Genomic DNA, 16,224 nt, shown 5'->3' with positions numbered 1-16,224 from the left:
ACAAGAGATGGGCTAAGCATGCATGACAACCAAAACCTGCTTATTTGGCTCAGAGTTGTTGCTTTAACACATATTTCTGACACTGGGCTGAAATGTCTCCTAAGATTGTATAAGGACCTTCAGTATTACAATAATGCTGGATCCAGACATGGTGTGACTGCCAACATGAACTGCACAGTGTAAAAAGGTATGGGTGAGGCAAGAGCACACACCTCAAACTATGAATGGCAGGTCTGTGCCAGACAAGGGCAACACCCTAAATGAATCAGATCAAGTTCTAGGTGCCAAAATGCCACACAAAAAAATCACAACACATGACACAGCGAAGGCTTCATATCTCATCAAGGCTTATATGGGACCATGTGTTGATTTATAGTCTATGTTGGTAGAAGGTGCAGTTTCCACTGGCAGGGGGCTGAATGAAAGCCACAGGAGCCGATATAATGCTGTACTTGTCAGACCGGTGTTGCAGTGGGTGTGGACTGTGAGGGCGCATAAGAGCCTGATGCGCTGGCAGTGTGCGCGCACTGCGTGGATCAGCACAGAGGGGGACACTGAGGGGGACACAGGCTGGATTTTTCCCTACACAGGACGAACAGACAAGTTTTATGGTTGGGATAATCCCTTTTATACAGACGACGCTACTCTGAAAGGGAAGAGGACGTGCGCGTGGTGATTTATTCCCACTGAAATCAGGATGGAGTCAAATGGCACAGTTGGGAAACATGGTGAGTTACAGAGTTACTCTCCTGGCAATTTAATGCTACTGACACTGTGTCCAAGAGCTCACCTGTTGCTTTCCATCCAGGCTGGACTGGGCGATAGTCCGTATATAAGTTCTGGTGTGAAATAAGACCTTTTCGTGACACTATCACAAAAATCCACAGACAGTCATGAACTATGATATATATTTTTTGTCTGAAGTTTGTGGTTTTGGTGCCAGATACTCCCCAGCATGGACCTAATGGCTGCTGTTGGCTTGACAGCTCTTTGCTTTGCTTCCCAGCAAACGTGTCGTCCGGATATTCAGGGTGGGGGCAGTAATGTTTGGTGACATGCCACTGTTGTGCGTGCAGGTGTCATGTGTAACCACAGCTTATTTAGCTTGGTGATGATGTGTGACTTTACACAGAGTTTGAGTGATAAGGCAAGCGTGCAGTGGATGCTTTATCACCAACGTCCTTTTTTTTTTTTTTTAAAAAAAAAATGATTTTTAAATCTGAAATACTGCAAACCAAAACATTTCCATCGGGCCAATCAAATCTCGGGTTCTCTATCATAAATACCCACCATGAGGTGGCGCTATTTTACAGCTCATTTAAGATTCAACAGCATGAAAAACACAATATTGGAGATTTAAATGAGACAGACAGAAAGAAAGAAAAAAATACTTATCAATTGCATACCAAGGCAGTGCAGTATGCATTTAAAGTTATATTAAAGCCTGTAATGTTTTAATTTCTCAAAGCAATGAGGAAAGATGTGATTCCTCATTACTGCAAGGAGCAAAGATTTAGAGTTAATGTAAAACTCCTGATTAGATCGTTAGAGCCAATCAGAGGTGTCCCAACACACTGATATTGACATGTGTTAATACCATAATATAAAGGTGTAAGGTAAAGCTAAATCACTACACAGTCCTTTTCTCCCATAACGTTTAAGTCCTCACCAGACGCGCACAGCTGTGGACACCCACCGCTGCAGGGACTAGAGCGGAGCAATAGATGAGTTTGGACCCGCCCCATGAGAGGGGAAATACGTGGTGCCTGCTTCTCCTCCACACCGAGCTCACAAAAAACACAGACCGGATTTTTAAAATTTTTTTTTAAACTTAAAAAAAGTTAATCCACAATGTCTTGTTTTCACAAACGTCCGAAGAGGACGGAATCAGAGGAACGGGCTTTTCAGGAGCAGGTGAAAAAAGTTGCGCAGGAGAATGGAAAACGGATAGGTAAGTCTGCCAAAGGTGCAAATGTGCCTGAGCAGCGTGACGCGCGCTCTCGCTATTTTGCCAACACAAACAGGGACGCGCGCACACATACACGCACACACACACTCTAATGTTTTGATAACCTGGATTCAGGTAGGTCTTAATCTAATCTGCATAGATCCTTGATCATATGTAATCTGCAGGATAAATCGCCTGTTTGTGCTGCTGGGAGGTAACGTGCACTGCTGTCATGGTAAAGAGGCTTTATGAAAGCTTCCTCGTTGCCTGGAGCGATGAATTCCTTCTTTCTGCCATGATCACAACTCAGAGGAAGCAGTTAAAACTCAAAATGAGTGTTTTTCTGTCTGGAAGGAAAGCATTTAAACTCTGTGATGATTCTCCTTGTCAATGTGCCTCCTGTCTCTTACTTTTGTCTCATTTAAAACAACAGGAGCATAACTTCATTTTGAAAGAGAGAACAGCAGGGCAACAAGATGCAACATGTTGTAGAGGTCTCCAGATCAAACAGGGCTTGGCGACAGTCACTGAGCAAAGTCATTACAAGACAATATATGACAACCTTTTTCATTTGATATTCATAAATCGGACTTTTGGAGAATCTTTCCCTGTAGAAAGTTTCCTCACATCACAGTTATTTCAAAAGCAGAGTGTTATTCTGTGGCTAAAGACAGCACACCCTCTTAGATAGTGTGTGAACCTTTATCATTACCTGATTCCCTAGAGGTATCGCTCCCTGTCATTTCACCTTAGTTCTTGCCATCTTCTTGCCCTAGCTTGCCTCACAGGGAGTAGACTCTGCACTGTAGGTTCAGCATTATTTCTTATCCAGGCCAGCACCTGAAACTGATTACTCTGCAAAAAAAAAACAGGAAAAGAAAACTGATCTCCTTCTCATTAGCTGCCGTCAAATGTACAGTATGACTCATGACCATTGGTCAGGAAGTGTTGTGTGTCAGAGGCATTATGTGGCTCTTTATAACATCCCTTCATGGTAAAGTAGCTTACATGAAAAAGGAGGTTACAAACACACTGAAGCTGAAGCAGAAGCAGTTAAGCCGCCATCGAGGAGCCTGAGTGAGCAGAGACGGCGTTGAAGCTCTCGAGCTGCCCTGCCCAGTCCTCCCTCCCTGCCTGCGGAGAGGCCAGAGGCTCATAAACAGCCTCTGTGAGTCTGTGGTGCGATCTGGGGAAAAAAATGTCTGCAATGTTGTGGTCCTGCCCACGACCCTGACACAGTCCCAGCTGAGTTGTAGCAAACGCAGCTCTCCTCAAATGCCCTCCTTACTGAGAGGATAGGAGTCAATACACAACTTTACATAATAAAAACAACCATTTTAAGCTTTTGTGATGCAAAAAAAGCTGTGTGCAGAGATGAGTCCCACCCACACATCTGCACAGATGGAAAACAAATAAACTAAATATTGTCATGCCGACGTTGTTCTGTGAGACTTTTTGTGATTTCCTACCCTGCTGTACAGGAATTGTGAATCATTCTTTCTGCAGATGTCACACACCCTTCCCAGATAGCCATAATCAGCAAATTACTTCACCGAACGATAAGCCACTGACACTGCTCATCTGTTGTGACATGCTGTACTCCACGCCACAGGGTATTTGTCATTTGAACTAATGCAAAATAAATAAAAAGTGATGAAAGAAAGAATTTGATATAATCATGGTGTTCCAATAGGTAGCAAGAAAAGTCACCCCACAACTCAACAAATTACTGCTAAACTAAGGTCATAAACGGACATGTGATGCATGCTTAGAGGGCCATGCCACACATTTTACTCGTGAAAGTCCATTTAATCTATGAGTCCTAGCCTGTGAAGAGATTAGATTCACCTGCCTGAGTAAATTTTCAAATAAACTTTTAACATGTTCCCTTCTGACTGTAAGTAGCTCTTACCCTTTATAAAAAAGAAGAAAATAAAATCATGTTTTCAGGTTCTCAAATGTGAGGATTTTTCTGCCTTGAGTCCTTTGACTTTGTGCCAACATACTTTTATTTTTTTCGATTATTATTATATTTATTTAAGTTTTTCATTGCACAAGTTTTTACTCAAGTAAAGGATCAGACTAAGTGGCCCTGGACTGGTGGCAAAACAGCCAATATGCCTGTGTTACAAGGTGGCAGCAGTGATGGTTAAACAAAAAGATGCTATTGGTTGCATCATGGGAAATGTAGATCCATCGTTTTTGGAGCTTAACCCCCGACGGACGACTAAAAGTCAGGGTATCTCCACCGCTATGATTTTAACTGTCCTTTTTTGTAAAAATCTGTTGCTTATGGATCCACCAATTGTATTGGAAAGCAACATTTATTCACAGGAGAATCCCTTTAAGAAAATCGAAACCTGCCAAACATTTCAAAAGTGTAATGGAAGCTTACTTGCATGTATTTTCCTTTAGTAACTAACAATGCCTTCATTTCCCTCTAGAGAGACACTCCTTGCTAGTGCACCCAACATTATAGGCCATCTAAATGTATAAGATTTAGGCATGACCTCTCTCCACCTTTCGCGCTCCGGCAGGTTTGGAGGGAGATGCAGACCTGCAGTTCCTGCTGGTCGGCGGAGAGCTGATCAAGATTCGCTCGAGCTCCTGGAAGAAGAACCGCTTCTTCAAACTGCAAGAAGACTGCAAGACGTTGTGGCACGAGTCCCACAAAACATTCAAGCGAAACCAGACCTGTGAGTGTCATCTTCTACTGGGTTGTGTGTTTGTGTGCAATTCTTTTTTTTTGGGGTGTGAGCAACACGACAAAAATGGGAGAGGTTCTGAAAAACACAAGATCCTTGCTGTAAATGATGTTACTTGGGCAAGTTTTTCCCATTGTTGTCTTGAACTGTACATCCTTCTGATATTATTCTGTCAAGCTAGAATTCTCCTTTCTGATCTCTACAATAGCTTTCTAGCTTGACAACGCAAACACACCCCTCAGATCCCACTAGTGCTCCAGAATATGTGAGGAGTGGTGGTGAAATGGAAACAGTTACTGCAGTGTAGCCAAAGACAGACTGGAAAATACTAGTGTGAATCCTGACTGTGTCTTTGTCCATGTGTGTGTGAGAGAGAGATGGTTTTCCTCTGATTTCTAGTTCAGCGAGCCGCCGTCCGTGTGTGAACGTATATATACGTCCTCTGGGCCTCTGGTAGCTATGATCTCCCTCCCATCCTGGCGGCGGCTGATAACCTCTGCCCTGAGCCCGAACCTTGAACAAACACTGAAAGATAGAGCAGTGCGCCTTACAGACCCCGTACAGACACAATAGATAACGAGCGGCGCAGTCGTATGAACAGTCATGTGTCAAAGCTGTTTTTAACATGACATGAGCTCGGTTTCAGATGGGGCTTGAGTTTGCAGGCATTTCCTTGTTTACGGAAATGAGCTGAATATTTTATTGCTTTCCTGTGGGCTTTAGCAAGCCACAGTCACCATTCAGCTCTAAAGTGGTTTGGCATAAGGTGAAAGAATGTGTCAGGACAGCCCGTATTGTTTTTAGCCACTTTTTGAATGAGGTTCAATATATGTTAATGGCTGGTCCTATTGCATACGGTCATTCTGTTCCCCTAGATCAGGGGTGTCCAAACTTTTTTCACTGAGGGCCACACACAGAAAAACATACAAAGGGCTGGGCCACTCACTAGAAGTGAGCTATATTGCTAAATTTAATCCACTAGAGGTGATGTATATCGCCTCACCTCTAGTGGATTAAAGTTGGCAAAATCAATCAAATGTAGGTAAATTCTGCTTGATAACTGAATATGATTCAAGAAAAAAACAGCCTTTCCATTAGTGGGCTTTCATTTATTAGTTGTGGTACAAGCTGGTCTTTGCCTTGTAGGCTCTTCTTCAGTGTGTTAAGCAGCACCAGCATCAGCATCAGAGAGGGAAGCTTGAAATAGTCTGTGCTAGAGCCCTGGTGCTCGAATTAACAGCCTTACCTCCACTTTCTTGCCCCTCGGCGGACACCGTAGAGGCCAGTCCTTTGCGCTCCTGTCCCAGCTGGAGCCCCATCCGTCGTACCTCCACACAGCTCATCCCATGCCAACTGCATCTGGCACAGCTTAAAAAACATCCTCACCCGTCGTGGTGCTCTTCAGACTGCTAACATCAAGCAGCTCCTACGTAATGCAAAAGTGATCGTCATTAGTTATCTAATCTATCGCCTGAAACTTTCTCACCTGCTCTCTTACGTTTCCTTAATTCTGCCATTTTGGGTCACCTGTAGCAAATTTCTTCTTCGATTACTCATTTTATAGAGAAGCTGCCTCGTTCAAGACAGTTACTCCACCTAGTGGTGAGACTAAGAAGTACAATACAGTCCAGCGCAAGTTCCATGTGTGGGCCGTATTACAATACATTTTTAGAATTTCCTGCGGGCCAATGAAAATTGGACCACGGGCCGCAGTTGGCCTGCCTACATTTATTGTATACACAAAATGTGTTACATGCCTGTCTCTGTGGAATCTATCCTCACCCCCAAAACCATAATTTACTAAATACCTTCATTTAAAGGTCCCATATTCTGCTTATTTTCAAGTTCATACTTGTATATGAAGGTCCTACTAGAGCGGATTTACTTTGTTTAATGATCAAAAAACAAATAATTTATTTTTATTTTATTTTATAGATTTATATTTAAAAAGATATGAAAAATACATTTTGCATAATATGGGACCTTTAAAGTGGTTGTAATCAATATGCTTATATCACCAATAGATCAAATGACAGTGGTCACTTGTAGTAATTATCACCAGGCCCTGCAGTTTGATGTAGCATCTTTCAGTTCTTTGGTTTGGTTTTACTATTGTGGTTTATTCTCACTGCTCTCAGTTGTTTTCAGCTGCGGCAAACCCACTATGCACCATGGGTCAGAAGCACGACTCCAAATAAATGCTAATCTCTTTATGTGACATTGCAAATAGGTCAATATATAGTATAGTGAGAAGTTGTGCCTGTTAATCATCCACAGGCTGTAACTGAGTGAGAGTAAAAAGCCCCCCTCTCTGTCCCACTTTTCATCAGTCCCAAAAGACTGTAAAGCTCTGTCTTTTTTCCCACACTCAGTGACTCATTTGCCTTGACAGCATTAACAAACACACACAAGCGCAAATGCACGTACTTGCTGTCAGGCTTGTCTGAGTAGGATGTCAGAGGCTTTGCATTCCAGTATAAGGATGACACATATCTTATGATACACTTCCCTTATTTTACTGTCAGTCTGCTATCTGTCATGTAGATAAAAGTGGTGTTTCCTAAAAAAGTCAAACAGAAATAACATCAGCAGGCTTATCGGACCACAATTTCCATGTGCACATGCAAACAAGTCGAACAGATCAGCTAAAAAGGTGGTTATTGTTTTGCATGCCATTCCACAAAAAAACAATTTGTGTATAATTTTCAGCTGTCAACTCCCAACTGCAAATGAAAAGGTGACATTCACCCGCAGACATGGCTAACTAACAGGAGGCATCACCCTTTTCATTGCTAAATGTTGTGTTTCCTTTCAAGAAAGGAGTTTTAGAAACAGCGGTATGAACTTTGTCAGTGCTTTCTCAATAATCTCATTGTCTGCAATTTCATCTGGTATTCAAGCAATGCCGCCATGACACGGATGACATGACTTGGACACTGTGGTTCGGTTCTCCAGATGGGATTCTTTGAATTCGATCCAAATTCACAACTACAAACTCCTCTATAGTGGTCTGTTTTGCTGGGGATAATGTGCATGTGCAGGTTAAACAAACGCTCCTCTTCTGGTGAGTGCCCTCAAGGTATTTTGTTCATCCAGCAGTCAGCTGAGTGTACACCAGCGAGCCTTGGGTGTGTTTCACCACACCGCCCCCTCAAAGCTGTGTTTTTCTCTTCAAGTAGCCTGACCTTTAGATTCATTCTGCCACTAGATAGTCTCTGATTCTCACAGGAACAATGGTTGCTCTTTATTAGACTCTCGGCCCGGGATGTAAAGGGTAGAAACACTGTGATTGTAGAGCAGCTACAACATATGGCTGCTTGACAAAGCCTGTGGTCTTTACTGTTTTGTTACAAGGGCAGTTGCTGCCATTTAGCGTGATTACATCATGTGTGGTCATGCGTGCTCTTCCGTACATTAAGCTGCTCAACAACAGAGCTGGCCCCCAACGTATGGGTAAAAACAGGCTGTGTGCAGAGACCTTAGGTATATGTTGTCTTTGTGCTGGAGTCTGATACAACATATTTTTATCCTTAAAGATCATAGTATTAGTAGTATTCTAATAGTATTCTATGAGTGCATGTGTTGCCCACGCGTGCAAGTGTGTGAAGCAAGGAGCTCAAGCGAGGACAGATTGCATCAAACTGTTGTTAAGTGCAGTAATCAAATCTCCATGGAATGTGTTTGGGTTGTACAACAGACATCAACACAACGTCTCTGAGACTGTCTTAGATTGTCTCAGAAGACTCTTAAACTCAAACTGTTCAGGGTGAAATAACTGTGAATGTGTAGTTTTTAACCCGCTGCTGTTGTGTAACATGTTTATTTGGTGAGTTGGATATTTAGTAAGAAAGAATCTGTTGGATAAGCTTCTTACGTCACCACACACAATTTGAGCAAACAACACATTTTGCATTCATCTTCTTTAAGATTGTCTTCAGGATCTCTTATCTGGAAGAGAAATATTTTCAGTTACACCAAACCATACATCTTTATTATTAACAATGGATCAAATGACTATATCTTATATGAAAGGCACTGTAGTGGCATAGTAGTGACAAACATTCAACTCTGCAGTTTCTCTTACTTACAGAGTTTCTTTCAGCTCTTTGTTTTAATTATACGCCCCACAATTTCACTGTTTTGGTTCTCTCTTTTAGTTCTCACAACTCTTATGAACCTCATTTCTAGCAGCAGGCAGCTGTTTCAGTGTAAAGACTCCCAGCATGTAGTAAGTAAATAACGTAATGGAGCATTTAGAAGCTAAAGACCCAGATATTACCAGAATAGTCTGTTGGCCATTAAAAAAGACTGAGAAGTAAAGTGAACATTGGTCTCTAAAAATGCAGATCCAAATAAATTCTAATGTTACAGCATGTCTGCTGGATGTGCAAATAATAATCAATCATTTCCCAGCATCAATTTTATAAGTTGAGCCTAAAATTACCTAAAAAATCTGTTATTACTGCTCCAAGATAAACCTCCTTGGAATATATATAATATATGATATGCAGAAGCTTATGTACTGTACCATTCTACACAGATTCAATGTCCATGAGACCTACCGCTGAACAGTTTTATCTACTATCTTGCTCCTTGTGTGTGAAGGCCACGGCAGCGAGCTACTACACGGACACAAAAGCCTTCCTGTAGATAAGATGTAAAAACCGTCAACGCGCTCTGTGTTGTTGTGCCCATCAGGACAAACAGTCTGCTGCCTCAAGATACTTACTTGTTTATAGAGGGATTGTCAAATTGTACTTCAAGGGGCCAACTGTCACTGCCAGCTACTTCATGGTTGTGCCCAAAGGTCACAGTCTAGACTATATATGGCTCCAATAAATCCATTAGCAATAATTGTGACTGCTATTGACTGCTAATAGGGACTCGTAAAATAGTCACTTGAATTCTAATTTAGATCTGTATCCTCAAGTTATTACCAAACCAAGCCTTGGTGATGCCTTGGCGACCGGATTTCTAACAAACCCTCTTCTTCTCTCCAAACAGTCTCCATCGATGACATTGATTCAGTGCGCAAGGGCCGCCAGTCTGAGGGGCTTAATAAACACACAGACCCCAGTGTTGAAGAGCTGTGCTTCTCCATCATCTTCAAGGGCCGCAAGAAAAATCTTGACCTGATGGCAGCCAGTGAGGCGGAGGCGAAACAGTGGGTACGTGGCCTGGAGAAGATCATAAGCAACATGCGCAACCTCAGCCGCCAGCAGAAGAGTGAGCAGTATCCTTGAAAAAGTCTGTAATTGGGAGAAGTTGTTTGGATACATGTTTTTTTCTGTTGAACTCTTGCATGGAGACATTGCTAAGTGCTACTGACAGTCCCAGTTGTTTTCTTCTTAAATAGTTCAAGTTTGTTGCACAAACAAAAAGAGAGCTTGAGTTGAGTTGTGTAGTCACAAATCCTTACATCTAAATCCCAGCTGGATCATCAACTGCATGCGGAAAGCAGACAAGAACGAGGACAACAAGATGACCCTGAAGGAGCTGAAGCACTTCCTGCGACAGATTAACATTGAAGTGGACGACACTTATGCAGAGGAAATTTTCAAGGCGAGTCTCTCAGAAAACGTATCAATGAGCCATTGTATCCCGCACATCTGCGTTTTAGAATTAATTAAACTTAAATCAAGTATGTCTGGCTGATTGATCGTGTCATCACGTCTCATAGAAATGTGACAAGTCCAATTCAGACTCTTTGGAGGGCTCAGAGATCAAGCACTTCTACAATCTGCTGACGCACCGAGAGGAGATAGATGTGATTTATGGGAGGTACGCTCAAAAAGAGGGCCAGATGAGCACCAGAGACCTGCTGAGCTTCCTGATGAATGAGCAGAGGGAGCAGGTGTCCACAGAGGACGCCCTCAAGCTGATTGAAAAATACGAGGTGGATGGGACAGGTAGGGTCAACTTGGAATCATAACTGATAGACTTTTGGGGTTTTATACCACGCGGCACAGCAATGAGAGGCACATGGTCCGCAAGCATAGTAGTCACGTGAACATATTATCATTGCTTTGATTCACCGTGTCCGTCTGGCTAATGTCCACCAGCGAAGCAGAAGAAGCGCATGACCAAAGATGGCTTCCTGATGTACCTGCACCAGGAGGAGGGCTCCATCCTCAACCCGGCCCACAAACATGTGTATCAGGACATGCACCAGCCGATCAACCATTACTACATCTCCTCCTCACACAACACATATCTGATGGAAGACCAGCTGAAAGGACCCAGCAGCACAGAAGCCTACATAAAGTAATTACTTTTGCCAACGTGCTTTACATAACAATAAACAGCTGAAAGCAGCTTGACAGTGGTGTAATTACCTCATGGATTTGCATGCTGTTGTTGGACAGACAGATCATCCTTTTGGACCAGAGAGTCCCAGAAACTGAACTTAAGAACTAAATCAGAAATTAAATCTTTTTTTACCTTTTACACATTCTTGTTTGTCTTTCCATTGCATCTAAACAACTGGAGATTAAGCTAATGTAGACTGATAAAAGCTTTAAAGAATTGCTTGAGATGGTTACTGGTATTAAGGGAGTTAGCTGCATAATTTTGTTTAAATGTCAATATTTATCAGAAGTCCAATCCCAAATCCTAATATTTGCACTGGCTCCACCCATGTCTTCTTTCAGTCAAACTGAATGATACACACATGTTTTAGCAGTCTCAAGGCTTGTATTCATTTCTGGGCCTTCAAAAAGTACAACCTCTGGATGGGGGACTGTTTAGGGGACAGGAGCTATGGCCAAGGAATCAAAACTGACAGAAGGTTCCTTTGGTTGAAATGCATTTAAAGTTCCTGAAAAGAGCAGAAGGGGTCCCAGCGGCGTGCAGGTTTTCACGAGGGTGTTCTTTCTTTGCAGAGCACTGATGAAGAGCTGTCGCTGTGTGGAACTGGACTGCTGGGATGGGGCTAACGGCGAGCCTGTTATTTACCACGGCCACACGCTCACATCCCAAGTGCTTTTCAGAGATGTCATCAAAGCCATCAAAGACTACGCCTTCAAAGTATGTGAGATGCTGTGTTACCTGTGTGATAGGATGCATCAGGCTGCTAATGATGATAATTTTCATTCCTGTTGTTCTCATGCATACAATTACATAGAGGCCGAGCTTCATCTTCACTGAATTATTCTTTCCTTTGATTGTCCAGACATCTGACTACCCAGTGATCCTGTCCCTGGAGAACCATTGCTCTGTGGACCAACAGAAGCTCATGGCCCATTACTTGATCTCCATCTTGGGTGATGCTTTGGTCTCCAAGCCACTGGGTAACACCATGCCCACCAGCTTCCCCTCACCTGAGGTGTGTGGCCTTTAACCTCAGCTCACTGATTGGTATTGTATTACCCAACAGTCTTCAAAGCCTTGCTCCCAAATAAACCCCAGAGGAAGATCACACCTAAAAATTCCAAGTTAATGAACTACTCTGCCAGGTTTTTTCACTTTCCTGTTCACTTTAACTTATTAGATTTGTCTGGGAAAGGGAGCCGCTAAGATTAAAGCAACATCCATCCTCATTATGTGAGCACCAAATAAACCACAGAATCAAAACAACATCAGTCTCAAACCTCTGCTCCTCCTCCATGTGTTGATAATGTGGGTACACAAGCTCTTGAGTTTGGTATTTTATTAGCTTGTCGTAGTGAGCACTCAGAGAATGGTTGCTTATTAACTAACAAGTTGTTACAAGATCTGACTGTGAGGCTCGGCAGTGTGTGAGAGAACACGCTGTTTACTTTATATGTGAACAGAGATTGGTATTTAGTGTTTGTGCACAAGGTGTGAAAGGAATGCACACATTCATTTAACATAATGTTAATGTAGTGTTACAGTTTACACACATGTTTACACGCATAATTTTAAAGAAGTCTTTTGGCCCTTACTTGCATTTCTTTCTTTTACTGTCGGTCTTTTCTGCCCTCCTCATTTTCCCCATATTTTTCTTCCTTTAATATCTTATAACATCTTTTATAGCAATGACATCTATAACTCCCAGATGAGCTGAGAAATTATCCCGTTATTAGGAGAGAGAGACATTAGCGTGTCAAATCTTCTTTCAGTGACATTCCCAAGCCCTTGTGTGCAGTCCCGTTCAAATGTAGCACCCATGGGATAAGTGCTTGTGGCATTGTCAGCCTCAAATGAAATTATAATTGTGCATTACACAACATTTTCCTTTCTGTCACTGGCTGATGAGAGGGTGTGACTAGCATTCAACAATAACATGTTTTTTGCCATTGAAAAAAAAGAATACCCTTCATGCCACATTGCTGCAGTATGTATCTCAAGTTGTATGTTTACATATTGCACAGCAACGCATAAAAAACATATTTTTTTCTGCGCAGGAGCTGAAGGGCAAGTTCCTCATCAAGGGAAAGCGATCGAACAAACTGGATGCAGCCTTCAGCAATAATAGCACCATAGAGGAAGACACAGTGTCTGAGGAGGATGAGGCTGCAGAGTGCAAGGAGAACGGCCAAAAGGCTAAACCAAAGGTGCCTCTCACTCATTTAACATACATTTGAAAATATATATCTTTGAATGAGCAGAACAAAACTCATCCACTGTCCCATCTCTTGTTAGAAATCAAAAATCAAACTTGCCAAAGAGCTCTCAGACATGGTCATCTACTGCAAGAGTGTCCATTTTAACGGCTTTGAGCACGCCAAGGACAACCAGGCCTTCTATGAGATGTCGTCCTTCAAGGAGAGTAAAGCTTTCAACCTGGCTGAGACTTCAGGTGAACACCACATCTCACTAACCTTGCTGACAAACATGATTATGGATTCTCACAAGCAGAGAAAATTGTGTTCAAGTGTGTTAAAGCATTGGTGTTTTCATGTGTTGTCATAGCTACTGCCTACATCCATCACAACATGGACAAACTCAGTAGGATCTATCCAGCTGGCTCCAGAACCAACTCCTCCAACTATAACCCAGTGCCCATGTGGAATGTTGGCTGCCAGATAGGTACTCTCATTACTGCGTGCAGATGTCCAGCCATGAGTGTATTAAGTGTTACTGCTATATTAAGAGTAATGGTTTCACTCCCTTCGTGCTCTGATTTGGTTTTTAGTGGCGTTGAACTTCCAGACTCCCTCCAAGGAGATGCATCTAAACCAGGGTCGGTTTCTACCAAATGGTTTTTGTGGCTACATCCTGAAACCTGAATATCAGAGAAGCTTGTCCTCCCAGTTTGATCCCAACACACTTATCAAGGGGCCCTGGCTAAAGAGGCAGACCTTCCATGTCATGGTGAGAGTTGTTTGAGGTTAAACCTGAAAGATTAGTCTGATCTTAAAAGCGCCCTGCAGAGTTTTGCTTCAAAGAAAGTTCTGTTTACATCCAATGTGACTCGTTAACAAGCTTTGTGTGTGTCTCCCTAAGGCGTAACGCACATTTTCAGTGTCAATAAAATGTTTCCAGTGGCAAGTCTTTCAAAATAAGCTATGAGAGTAAGAGCATTTCCACCACCTGTCAATCAAACCGATTTCAGGAATGTGTATCACCCATATGCTTGTGCATATAGAAACAAAGTGGGGACCCACACAAAACACACATTGCTCCACAGCACTACTAGGTGGTCAAAAACTCCACAGAGCACATTTAAGTTTTCATTTTTGATTTTCATGCTGTAGACATAATTAGATTTTTTCCCCCCAATATTTCTATTGTTATATTTTTGTGTCTGTGTTTCATATATCTCAATACCAAAGGTGATCTCAGCTCAGCAGTTACCTAAACTCAACAAGGACAAACACAAATCCATTGTCGACCCTCTGGTGAGAGTGGAGATCTATGGTGTTCCAGCGGACAACACCAGCAAGGAGACGCACTACATTGAAAACAACGGTGAGCATAACACATAAACATAGACAGATATGGATTTATATATACAGATACCGGACATGTGATATTCTCCATACATTAATTGTAATATATTGAAGTTGCACCAGCTGAACAATAGTTCATCTCTGCAGGGTTCAACCCAATGTGGAATGAGAACTTCCAGTTTGACATCCAGGTCCCTGAACTGGCCATGGTGCGATTTGTGGTGGAGGACTATGATTCAACTTCCCAGAATGATCTCATCGGGCAGTATTGTCTACCGCTGACCAGTGTACAGAGCGGTAAAGTAGCCTCGTTCAAACAGCATGAAGAGCTGAAATGGAGAAAGCAAGCAAATTCTAAAATGTCAGGATATTGAACTAAGAGCTGAACTAAGCCTGAAATATCAAGGTGTTAAACTATTTGATAGATAATAATGTACATAGTGACTAAAGTTAAGGCAGGTCAACCAGCATTTCCTAATTTTCATGTTCACTAACTTTGACTTTTGCCGCTATTTAGCAGTTACACTATTTCGGGATACAAATGCATTCTCCCCCTATTTAGTTGCCAAATCTGAAAGAGTTGCTGACAACTTAATATAAATCCTGCCTTCAGTTTTTGTGTTCTTTCTGTTGCCATATGATTTATGAAGTGGTTTTGACTCTGACAAAGCTAAAACTCACTTCCTCTTTTCCAGGATATCGCCACGTTCCGCTGCTCACCAAGAGGGGCGATGTCATCTCCTCGGCCGGACTGTTCGTGCATCTCATGCTCATCGACGCCCAGTAGGCTCGTGTCTGGAAAACCTTCATGCCAGCAACAGCATTCAAGATGATTTTGTCCAGTTTTTAAACAAAATGGTATAACTATGGTCCTATATTGTAAAATAATTTTAATTGGGGAAAAAAAAAACAATTGTCATCTACCAAACTGCAGCTGCTGACTCACCACTATCTGTGTAACACTTTCCGGTCATTGTATAATTTTAGCTTTTTAAAAATGTTTGGTTGAGAGCTCCTGTATGGCAACAAAGAGTGAATGAGAATGTGAATGAAAGAGCAGTGAGGGAAGTCATTCAACTATATTTACCGTATCGGGTGGAAGTACAATAATTGGAAGATGTAAATTCCAGTTTAAGATATAGTGCCTGTGCAATTTCTTAGTATTATTTTGAGGCTTTATATTTTCCTTCATTATCAAATACAAATACAAGTCATACTCACGCTCATAGACACAGTGTATTTGTCAAGCAACACAACAGGCACTCAACTGTTTTAGTGTTTTATAACTAGAACAAGTCTTAATTTTCATTTTCTCAATTCTGATGTGCTGCAATTGTGATGATGTTGGTCCCTGGAGTCTGTAGCTACAGTATGAAAAGTATGATATCAGAAAGCTAATATTTTGTTCATTGAGAGAGAGATAAGTATGTGTCTGTGTGAATGTGTTCAGGTGTCCATTCATTTTGAATGCAGATAGCCCCCGAATGTTTGTCAGTGTTTGTGACAGACTTAAAATATTTTATGACTTCCATTTGACTATTGATATGAGGAGCATATCAATCAATAACTGTATCATATATGAATCTGCTTTAAACATATTGAACCTTGATTCACTTTATCAAGTATTTCCTGTCAAACAAATCTTGATATTTTAAATCATGTTTTATTTTTATCATCTGATGTACTACAGCAGTTTTTACCTTACAAACTCATGACT

The 16,224-nt window shown here is 41.8% G+C and overlaps 1 protein-coding gene across 2 annotated transcripts; it reads left to right on the top strand.

Moving 5' to 3' along the window:
• The first annotated feature begins 498 nt into the window (after positions 1-498).
• plcd1a (phospholipase C, delta 1a) lies at positions 499-16,215 on the top strand. 2 transcript variants are annotated; one of them, XM_070852577.1, is made up of 15 exons: positions 499-728; positions 4,486-4,644; positions 9,658-9,886; positions 10,086-10,215; positions 10,334-10,562; positions 10,716-10,917; positions 11,535-11,679; positions 11,825-11,977; positions 13,020-13,169; positions 13,258-13,414; positions 13,528-13,644; positions 13,751-13,929; positions 14,391-14,526; positions 14,655-14,804; positions 15,203-16,215. In XM_070852577.1, the coding sequence occupies exons 1-15, from the start codon at positions 698-700 to the stop codon at positions 15,292-15,294; spliced, it is 2,259 nt and encodes a 752-aa protein (XP_070708678.1). In that variant the 5' UTR covers positions 499-697; the 3' UTR covers positions 15,295-16,215. The 2 variants fall into 2 exon arrangements, with proteins under 2 accessions (XP_070708678.1, XP_070708677.1); XM_070852576.1 differs by lacking the exon at positions 499-728 and adding an exon at positions 1,757-1,951.
• The last annotated feature ends 9 nt before the right edge of the window (positions 16,216-16,224 follow it).

This window comes from Pempheris klunzingeri, chromosome 21 (genome assembly GCF_042242105.1).
Source record: "Pempheris klunzingeri isolate RE-2024b chromosome 21, fPemKlu1.hap1, whole genome shotgun sequence".
NCBI classification, from domain to species: domain Eukaryota; kingdom Metazoa; phylum Chordata; class Actinopteri; order Acropomatiformes; family Pempheridae; genus Pempheris; species Pempheris klunzingeri.
The sequence above is the reverse complement of the archived record's forward strand: the minus strand, read 5'-3'. Positions and strand labels throughout refer to the sequence as shown.